This window comes from Trichechus manatus, unplaced genomic scaffold (assembly GCF_000243295.1).
Source record: "Trichechus manatus latirostris isolate Lorelei unplaced genomic scaffold, TriManLat1.0 scaffold00294, whole genome shotgun sequence".
NCBI lineage: Eukaryota > Metazoa > Chordata > Mammalia > Sirenia > Trichechidae > Trichechus > Trichechus manatus.
In genome coordinates this window covers 537,487-548,277 of record NW_004444230.1, presented here as the reverse complement: position 1 = coordinate 548,277, position 10,791 = coordinate 537,487, and the positions used below count along the sequence as shown (strand labels likewise).

Below are 10,791 nucleotides of genomic sequence, written 5' to 3'. Positions count from 1 at the left end.
AAAATCCTCACGACTGGACCAATAAACAATGTCATGATAAACAGAGCAAATATTGAAGTTGTCAAGGAATTCATTTTACTTGGATCTACAATCAATGCCCATGGAAGCAGCAGTAAAGAAATCAAACAACATATTGCTTTGGGCAAATAAGCTGCAAAAGACTAAAGTGTTAAAAAGCAAAGGTGTCACTTTGAGCACTAAGGTGTGCCTGACCCAGGTCATGGTGTTCTCAATCGCCTCACATGCGTGTGAAAGGTGGACAATGAATAAGAAAGATCGAAGAATTGATGCATTTGAATTATGGTGTTGGTGAAGAATATTGAATATACCATGGACTGCCAGAAGAACGAATAAATCTGTCTTGGAAGAAGTACAGCCAGAATGCTCCTTAGAAGCCAGGATGGTGAGACTTTGTCTCATGTCCTTTCGACATGTTATCAGGAGAGACCAATCCCTGGAGAAGGACATCATACTTGGTAGAGGGTCAGTGAAAAAGAGGTAGACCTTTAACGAGATAGGTTGACACAGTGGCTGCAACAATGGGCTCAAACATAGCAACGATTATGAGGATGGCGCAGGACTGGGCAGTATTTTGTTCTGCTGTACGCAGGGTTGCTATGAGTCGGAACCACCTGGATGGCACCTAACAACATTTCTCACTTAACTGTGAACTCTTCCAGGATAGGAAGCATGTCTGTTTCATTTTCCTATCCCTAGCACCTAGCACCATGTCTGGCATGTAGTGGGCCCTCAACAAACATTTGTTTTCTGAATGGCATTATTTAGCAGGCAGTTGAAATTCCATCTCTGAGCCTTGGAGAAGGGAGGTGGATGGAAAAATAGATGTGAGTCCCACACACAGACATTTAAGCCTGGCAATAGATAAGACTGCCAAGGAGGAGAGCACAGAGGGAAAAGAAACAGAACACGGGGGAAAGATTGATGGCAGGAGATGGAAGGAGACAGAAAAAGAGCTTTCAGAGAAAAGGAGCTCAAGAACGCCATGAAAAAAGAGAGTTCAAGGGAATTGAGGTGAGCCCAAAGGAAAGGCTATCGTACCGGTGTAGTATGAAACATTTGTGGTTAGCAAGCCACCGACTCTGAGGTTTATTTATTTATTTATTTTGTAAGTCTTAAAGGAAGGAAACGACAGTAATTGTGTAATGTTTTCTGAAACTTTGCAAGCCTTCAAATGTGGGTCCCTATCTGCCTTGCCCAGAAAGTTGGGAGAGCTAAAAAAACATTTAAGACCACAGGGAAAAGGGGTGCCTGAGTCTCCGAAGTGCTCAAGAAAATCATAATGAAGTCAACTATATCTTCACTCACAATATGAGATAGAAAATTCAAATAAAACATTCATTTTCGCCCTTCATTATTTCACTTAGGCTGCTAGAGCAGTACGGATATTTTTGCCAGATAGACAAAATTATCAGCACCAAGCCCTTATCTGAAATATCTCCCTCATTACACTTCAATCACAATAGGGTTCCACCACCCACAGAGACTGAATTACCGGTTTTCCGAGTTTTTCCAGATGTAGTTCTGGTTATTACCAAGGACCTGGGATTCCCTACGCTTCCTTAAAAGAGAGGCAAGAAAAGACAATCATTATCAATATTTGAGGAAGGTGTTTTTAAGAATAATAAGCACGCATCACTTTTGCGTTAAAAAATTTTTATTTTTAAATTTGAGGAAAAAAATCCCTACGTGGTCAAATGAGCCCACAGGAATCCACTAAACAAGATCAAAGTTTACTTTCGCAACATACGGTTTTGTTTTTTTCCTCCCCCACTGTTACTTGGAGAAAAATAGACACTGGGCAGTTGGTGAAGGGCGTGAATCAAGTACCTTTTAAAGACGGGTGTTCCGTACTTGAGTAAACGAGACCCTGTTTTAAGTCCTACTACAAGCTCTAGTACCTTAAGCAAGTCACTCTCCACTCTAGGTCTCAAGTTTTCTCATCTGTAAAATAAGGAAATAACAGGGTGTGTGTGTGTGTCTGATGTATTCCTTTTCTTCACGCTACTTTCTTCGAGAGATTGTTTTCTCATTGGTAGAATAAACAAGTAACAGGGTGTGTCTGTGTGTTTTATCCCTTTCCTTCATGCTACTTTCCTCGAGGAGATACAGTTCTGAATTAATTCTTTAGATACGGAAACAAGGAGAGCAGACAGCCTTGCTTCGAAGACAAGGGTTAGGTAGAGAGATTCCAAAGGCCTCAGGAACCGAAGGCCCGGAGCACCTGCACTGCCTGCACCACCCACGAGCCTTCCCAAGCCAGAAAACGCAGCGGCGAGAACAAGATGGCGTCAGTACGCAGGGTCTCGCCCGAGTCCCCGCGTCGCCGCACTGCGGCAGCCGGGGCGAGGCAGCAGCCCATTGGCCGACTACGATGAGGTCATCGTGGGGGCGGAGGGCTGCGGCGGCGCGGTGGCGGAGCTTTACGGACGTAGTCACGTCTAGGGCTTGCTGTCCGGAGCGGCGGAGGCTGCGGGGTTAGTCTGCCGCGGCTGCCGTGGCGTCAGTGGGGTCGGCAGCGGGAGGTGAGCGGGGGCTGCAGGTACAGCGCCTCCGGGAGCGGCCTCCGAGGGGCGGAGGAACTCCTTCTAATAGCCTCCCTGCTTGTCAAAGGAATTAGCAGGGAATTTGGGTCTGTGGGAAGAAATGGCGTTCTCCCCCTCTTTGGGCACCGCTCCTGTGATCAGAGGAACCAGAGGTTCTCTCGCCTTTGGAGGACCTGAATCCCTTCCCCCATTTAAGGGGTAGGCGAAAGAACTGAATTTAGGGGGCTTATTGACCGTCTCTGAATTTGAGGATTGCCCCGCTTTTATTCCCCACCCCAGGAGGTAGGTGTGTCTGGGCTCTGAGAATTCCTGCTTTCTCACTGGGTAGGCAAGAAATGGAGCAGGTGAATACCGTGTTAGGAGGCGAGCACTGGATGACAGTAATGAGATCCCCGAGGCCGGGTGCGGGGCCTGTTGTATTTGGACTCGTTAAGCAGAATTACTGTTACTTATCATTTTGTTTTGTGACCCCAGAACCGCTTTGGCCTGTTTAGGTTTTGATTGGCTCCATTGGGATGTTCTCGGGAGACCTGTAATCATTAAAGACCAGAGAGAGGGAGGGAACTCATTGGAGGCTATCATTATTGGTGGCCCTTGAACTGTGCTGGTCAGGCATAATTTTATGTGTTTAAAGATTGTGGAATCTGTCCTTGTTTTTTTGTTTTGTTTTTTTGGGTGGGGCTAGTAGCAGCTGTTTCGGATGATCCAAGTATAAACAATCTTAAAGTCAAGCTACATAATCTCTTGATAAGTCCTTGCCTATATTTGAGTGTGTTGTCTTGCCGCCTTCAACATCAAATGCACAAAGGTCTTGTCGCTCAAATTCCTTAAAATATCTCCCATCTTTCCTTTGATGCCAGTCTCACCTTATCAGTACTGAATATGAATGCCCTCATGACACTAAAAATACCGTACGTTATGCTGAGTTTAGATAGTGTACAGTCTGTGTCTTACCTTAGCTGATTGAGAAGAAATAATTGCCGTTTCAGGACCACTGATAGCGCCTATTTTGTTTTTAACAGGGCAACAGTTTAGACAGCCCTTAAAGGAAGCCTTTATTGGCTCTAAGCATGAAAAGACTTGACAGATGGAAGAGTGCAATTAATCTTGAAGGTGGGGATAAGAAACAGAAAGCTGCAGGGGTGGAAATCTTATTCTCTGTGGCTTGATAAAACCGCTTTGTCATTATCAATGTATCCCTGTTATGCTTAATTTGAAACTGAACTTAATATGCAAGTTGATTTCTTTCTTCTACTTTCTATGTTTTTAGATAATGGTTATACATTTGAATTCCTTAGGGGAAAAATTGTGTTTTCTGAGGCATTTGGAAGATTAAACCCTTTAATATAGCCACAGTCCTAGGGCTTTGGCTGTTAGAGATGGGCATTGTCAGTAAAGAGTAGAAAACTAGTTACAACAGAGACAACAGTCATCAAGATCTCTTACGTTTGCTTCCTGTACAAGCAAAAAAAGATAGGGCAGCATGAATGTCAATGCCTCATGATATTGTGTCAAGGGTATTTAAAGAGCTGTTTGGGATTCCCAGTTCTGTCTTTAATCTGGGTACATTCTCATGTATTGAGTTATCCCAAAACATTGTCACTTGATCCTGATGTTGACTGCAAAGGAAGTCACTTTTCATCTTGCACTCTGTAGAACGGGTTCGGTAACTGCTTGGGCAATTTCTCCTTTCTGTCTTTCTAAGCAGGATATCAGAACAGTTGTTAAAGACCTGTCAGCATGGGGTAGAAGAAATGAAAATGCAAAACAAAAGAGCCTTGCTGGGGTGTTGTTTGCCTTTGGCACTTGGTAATTTCCAAGGTCCTGTAATTTTCTTTTTGCCTCAGGTGGAGAGAAATCTAGGTAGTTTGTTGACTGGTACTTTCTGCCACCATGGGGGAACTTTTCCGGAGTGAGGAGATGACGCTGGCCCAGCTTTTTCTACAGTCAGAAGCTGCTTATTGTTGCGTCAGTGAATTAGGAGAACTCGGAAAGGTTCAGTTTCGTGATGTAAGTAGTTGTGAAACTGTGTCTTGATTACTGCTGAACTCTATTTTTCTCATCATGGTCAATTGCCTTATGATGAATGTTTTGTTTTATTGTGGTAAAAAATACATTTAAAAAGTTTGCTAATTTTACATGTACAAGTCAGTGACATTGATTACATTCATCATGTTGTCCAACCATAATCACTATCCCTTTCCAAATTATTCCACCACCATTGATAGAAACTCAGTCCCTAATCGATAACTCCCCCTCCCCGCTTGCTCCCACCCCTGATAACCACTAATAAGCTTTGGTTTCTGTATACTTGCCTGTTTCGTGTAAGTGAGATCATACAGTATTTGTCCTTTTGTGACTGACTTGTTTCACTCAGCATGATGTTTTTCAGGGTTCGTCCATGTTGTGGCATGCATCAGAACTTCATTTCTCTTAATGGCTGAGTAACACTCCATTATATATGAATATACCACATTTTGTTTGTCCATTCATCTGTGATGGATATTTAGGTTGTTTCTGCTGTTTGGCTGTTGTGAATAGTGCTGCAGTGAATATTGGTATACAGGTGAATGTTTTGCTTTTTATTTGCAAAAATAACATTACAGCACTGGCTTACTGTTGTTAGAGCATACACTTTGAGTTGTCTTTCTAGTGGTGAGAACGTTTGTGTCAATCCTTCCATGCTTTTACTAGCTCCACCTTTAATACCAGTCCTATGCATTCTTAAAGTAATTGCTTGGGATGCAGCAGAGGACATAAAACTAAACTGTTGAAGGCTTTCACCTTGCCTTTGGGCTCATTAACACTTCCCACAGCAGAATATTTAAAAAAAAAAAAACAATTGTCTTAGCTCTTCCACACAATAAGATGTATGTATTACAAAGTCTGAGACATCCAGCCACAGATGGATAGTATATAAGTAAGTGTATACTGAATATCCATTATTTTGGAGCATTATACTGGGCACTTGAAGATGGTATCAGAAGAAAATGAATAGTCTAAACTATTATGTCCTATGGGGCTTACAGTCTGATCAAGAAGGCACAATGTACATGCTAAAAGAAAGAGGGAGTTTGCAATTCAGTAGTCTGTGATTTGGTCACATCCTTCGATTATACGTTCTCAAAGCCCCATGTACCACTTTTCATAGCTGTCATTGTAGTCATTTTACATTCATCAGTGTGAGTCATTGATTAAAATTTCTCTCTTCCACAATGAAGAGAGGGAAGTATCTGTTTTTGCCCGTTATTGTATCATTAGTGCCTAGCACATATAAGGTAATCAATATTTGTTGGAATGAATGGATAAATGATAAGAGTAGTGGTCCGAAAGGTGTGAGATTAATCAGTATAGGCTTCTGAATTGGTAAACTTTCAGGAAGTTCTCAGTCTTTGAGCTGAAATTGCACAAACAATAATTCAGTGATAGGGACTTATTCCTCTCCTCTTTGAACCATTTTATAGCATCTCTCTTCAAATGTTCTCCTCCCTGACTCTGATTTGTGTTCTTACCTTTCTGAGGACTCATTTTGTCTTCCAGTAGTCTCTTATCTTCCCCACCTAGGTGTGGGTGTTCCCCATGCCCTGCCCTCTCTGGGTAAGTTCCTGCACACCCACATCTTCCTTTATCATCTTTTTGATGATTTCATCTACTCTCAAATCTTCCATCTTTATTCATTGACTCCCTAGTCTGTGTCTCTAGCTTTGACCTCCCAAACTCCATCCTTCTATATATGGTTCTCTAAGATTGCTGTCACCTGGTGATTCTCTCAAGCTCAGTATGTCTAAATCCTAACACTCTACCTTTTCACAAACTGTTTCCTCATCCTGACTTAACATGAGCTAATGCGCCAAGATTCTTCCAGTTACATGAAACCTAAGTCAAACCTAAGTCACCCTTAGCTTGCAGTCCTTCGTCTGGTCCTGTGGTGTCCCTCTTCTTAACTCCTATTATATCTAGACTGCTTTCTTTTTGCTTATAATGTATTTCAGTCATACAAACAATGTATAGGGAATAATATAATGAACACGTATATTCTTACTACCTACTTAAGAAATAAACATTCCACATATAATTGAAGCCTCCCATGTATCCTTCCTCCATGCCATTCCTCCTCTAAGGTAACCACTCAATGATTTTTGCTTTTATCATTTCCATGTTTTGTATTGTTTTACTTTTGCTACATATGTATGTATCACTAAATAATAATATATAAATGGTATAGTTTTATATGTTTTTAAACTATATACGTGGTATACTGTATGTGTCCTTTAGCACTGGATTTTTAAATTCAGCATTCTTTCTGAGATTTGACAGTGTTGGTACAAGTAGTTCTAATTCATTCATTTTAATTACTTTATATTTATTGTAAGAATACATGCAGTTTATCCATCAGTTTTTCCTGCTGATTAACATTTAGTTTAATTCTAGTTCTTTGTTATTACAATATTGCCGTGAAGATTCTTATGTATGTCTCCTGGTATACTTATGTGATATTTTCTCTAAGGTCATGGTCGCCAAACTTTTTGGTCTCAGGACCTCTTTATATTCTTAAAATTGTTGAGGACTCTAAAGAGCTTTTTTTTAGGTGAGTTATAGCCATCAATATTTACTGTATTAAAAATTAAAACTCAGAAATGTTCAAAGCATTTATTAAATCATTTTTAAGTTACAGTGATAAACTGACTACATATTAAAAAAAATATTTTTATGAAAAATAGATATATTTTCCAAAACAAAAAAATAATGAGAAGAGTGGTATTATTTTTACATTTTTGCAAATCTCTTTAATGTCTGAAGTAATGGATGACAGATTGTCGTATCTGCTTCTGTATTCAATCCGTTGTGATATTATATGTCAGAAGCCCCTAGAAAACTCCACTGTACATGAGAGTGAAAAAGGCAAATTATCTCTTGGTGTTATTATGAAATAGTTTTGATCTCACGGACCTACTGCTACTCTAGTGATATAACTGGTATTGTGTGCATCTTTAACTTCGTTAGCTATTGTCAAAGTGTACTTCGCAGGGAACATACCTGTTAATGCTCCCGCCAGTGTTTGACAGATCCTGTTGTTCCACAATTTTATCAACACTTCTGTGCTCAGACTTAAAGAATTTTGCCAATCTGATGGGTGTGAAGGGGTATCTGATTGTTTTAATTTGCCTTTCCTTGATTATTTTTTACATCTTGTTGTCTGTTCATTGGATATACAGGCTTGCCCTTCTATTAAATATCTGTCCATATCGTCTGCCTATTTGTCTGCTGGGTTGCTTGACTTTTGCATATTGACTTGTATGATTTGTAAAAGTTCTTAATGTATCCTAGAAGTTAATCTTTTTCTAATCCTTTACTGATAACTTCTTCCAGACTGTGGCTTGCTTTTTGCCTTTGTTTATGATGTATTTTGACATTCATAAATTTTATTGTGTGTTTTTTTGTTTATCAGTTTTTTCTTTTTTCCAAAATCTGTATTTTGAAAAATTTCAAGCCCAAATGCCCTTTATAGATTCACCAATTGTTAACATTTCATCACTTTTGATATAATTTTTTTCTACTGAATCATTAGTAATTTGTGGCCATTGTGACATTTTACCCCTAAATATTTCATATTTTCAGCACATATCACCTGAGAACAGAGATTTTCCTTCATAACCACAACCTAGTGATCATAGTAGAGAAATTTAACATTGTTCAACACAGTTATCTAATATATAGTTATATTCCTTTTTCTCCAATTGTCCCAACAATTGGTTGGTTGGGTTTTTTTTTTTTTTTTGGTCCTTTTTGGGAGGAGAGGGAGGCTGGGGGAAGGAGTAAGAAAGACAGGGTGGAATTATCAGTGAAGAACCACTGAAAGGGCTGGTGAGGAGTCACCAGGGAGAAATCCAGTCTGCTTCTCATGTTCTGCAGAAATATAGCTTTTGTTTATTTGTTTGGTTTTTCATGGCATTGATATTTTGAGGAGTCCAGGCCAGTTGTTATTGCAAATCTCTCACTTTGGATTTGTCTAATTATTTCCCCATAATTCAATTTAAGTTAAAACATTTTTGGCAAGAAGACTGCGTATGTGATATTGTGTCCTTCTCGATATGTCACAGCAGAGGGCACATGATGTCATTTGTCGTGTTATTGGTGATGATAAGTTTGATTACTTGATTAAGGTGTTGTTTGCTATATTTCTCCATTGTAAAAGTATCTTTTCCCCTTTGTGATTAATAAGTAATGTGGGGTGATACTTTGAAACTGTGTGAATATCTCATTTCCCAGTTGCTTTTCATCAAATAGTTTTAACATCCTTCAACTGAGCCTTGCCTGTATCAGTTACTATAGTAAGCAAGTGCTTGCAAAAATGATGAGTTTCCAATTCTATTATTCCTTCTACTTTTACTAGTTATCATTCTTCTTTAATAAAGAGCTTTCCCCTCTCCCACCTTATTCTCTTTTTCCTGAGATTCACTGGGACTCATGGATATTTTTGTTTATTAAGTATGTTATAATCTTTTATTGTCACTATTCTTTTTGATGTTTAAATTGTTCCAAATTTGGCCAGTGGACATATATATTGTTTTAAATTTTAATGTAGTTAAATGTATCCAATTTTTCCTTAATGGCTGTACTTTTTGTGTCTTATATAAGAAATCCTTTCCTTCCTCAAGATTATAAATATATTTTTCTATAATTGCTTATAAAATTAAAAAAGAGTTATTCCTCATCATGCTTAAGTTTAAATCTACCTGGGATTTATTTTTGTAACAAGTGAGGTAGGAATCTAATTTACTTTTTCCCCACATGAATAACCGATTGTCCCAGAACAACTTTTTGAATAATGTATTCTTACTTCGTAATTTATAATCCCATCTCTGTAAAATATCAGATTTGTACAAATAGACCCCAGCTTATGACGTATTAGAGTTATGACCAACTGTACTAATGATCATCTTTTTTTTTTTTTTTTTTGGTACTTCTTGTCGTTAGTAGTTATGTTGCAGCATGTAATTTGCTGATGATGTTACTGTTCTCAAATGTTCACTCACAGATATTCAGTTTTAGGATTTACTATTCAAAATACTGCCGGATTTATAAAGATACTGATAATAAAAGGCAATAATAATGAAAACTAAAAAAAAAAAAAAAAAGAAGTATTCAGTTTACATCAAAACTGACTTTTGATGGAGCCGTCAGAACGGAACCCTGTCGCAAGTCGAGGACTACCTGTACACATATAGGCATCTGTTCTGGATTCTCTCTTCTGGTCTGTTAGCCTATTTGTTTATCCCAGTTTCAACTCGACAGCAATGGGTTTGGTTTTTTAATTTGTACGAATACAACAATAACTCAGTTGCCATAGCTTAATAATAAGGTTTGATATCTTACAGGGTACGAGTTCCCCCACTTTGTTCATCAGAATTGTCTGGGCTGTTCTGGCCCCTTTGCTCTTTCATATTAATCTTAGAATTTGGAATCAGCTTGCTAAGTTCCTTGAAATTCCCTATTGATAGTTTTATTTCTACCATAAAGTTCTTGTACATCTTTAGTTAGACTTATTTTGAGTTTTTGTTGTTGTAACTGGTATCATTTTGAAATTTAACTTTTCTGTTTGTGGCTGGTGTAAAAGAATACAGTTGATTTTTGTATATTTTTCTTACATTCAGCAACCTTGATGAATTATCTTTTTAAAGTTGTAATAGTTTGTCTGTAGAAGTCTTTGATTTTCTGTGTAATTGATTTATCATCTGCAATCTTGTTTCTTCCTTTCCTTACTCTTTCCTTCCTTTTTCTTAATTTACCGTACACATTAGGACCTTCAATACCATGTTGAAGAGGAATAACAGCAAACTAATATCAGTTAGGATTATGTTTGACTGAATATAATAGAAAACTCAAATGATAGAGGCTTACTTTTCTCATGTATATGAAACCTAGCTTAGGTTTCTTTTTCATTAATTTATGCTCTTTGCTAGGGCCCTGGTGGCACAGTGGTTAAGAGCTCAGGCTGCTAACCAGAGGTTGGCAGTTCAAATCCATCAGCTGTTTCTTGGAAACCCTATGGGACAGTTCTACTTTGTCATGTAGGGTCGCTATGAATCAGAATCGACTCAACAGCAATGGGATTTTTTTTTTAATTTTTAAATTTTTTTTTATTTTATTGTACTTCAGGTGAAGGCTTACAGAACAAATAGTTTCTCATGAAACAGTAGTACACATGTTGTTTTATGACATTGGT

At 38.4% G+C, this 10,791-nt stretch overlaps 1 protein-coding gene across 9 annotated transcripts in view; it reads left to right on the top strand.

The window, feature by feature from the left end:
- The first annotated feature begins 2,452 nt into the window (after nucleotides 1–2,452).
- ATP6V0A1 (ATPase H+ transporting V0 subunit a1) overlaps nucleotides 2,453–10,791 on the top strand; it is a 52,690-nt gene continuing 44,351 nt past the window's right edge. For 3 of the 9 annotated variants that reach the window (XM_023725271.1, XM_004390293.2, XM_023725278.1), the window contains exons 1-2: nucleotides 2,554–2,846; nucleotides 4,412–4,574. In XM_023725271.1, coding sequence (XP_023581039.1) covers nucleotides 4,458–4,574 — 117 coding nt within the window. In that variant the 5' untranslated portion in view covers nucleotides 2,554–2,846; nucleotides 4,412–4,457. The other 6 variants (XM_023725272.1, XM_023725273.1, XM_023725274.1 and 3 more) reach the window with 6 other exon arrangements.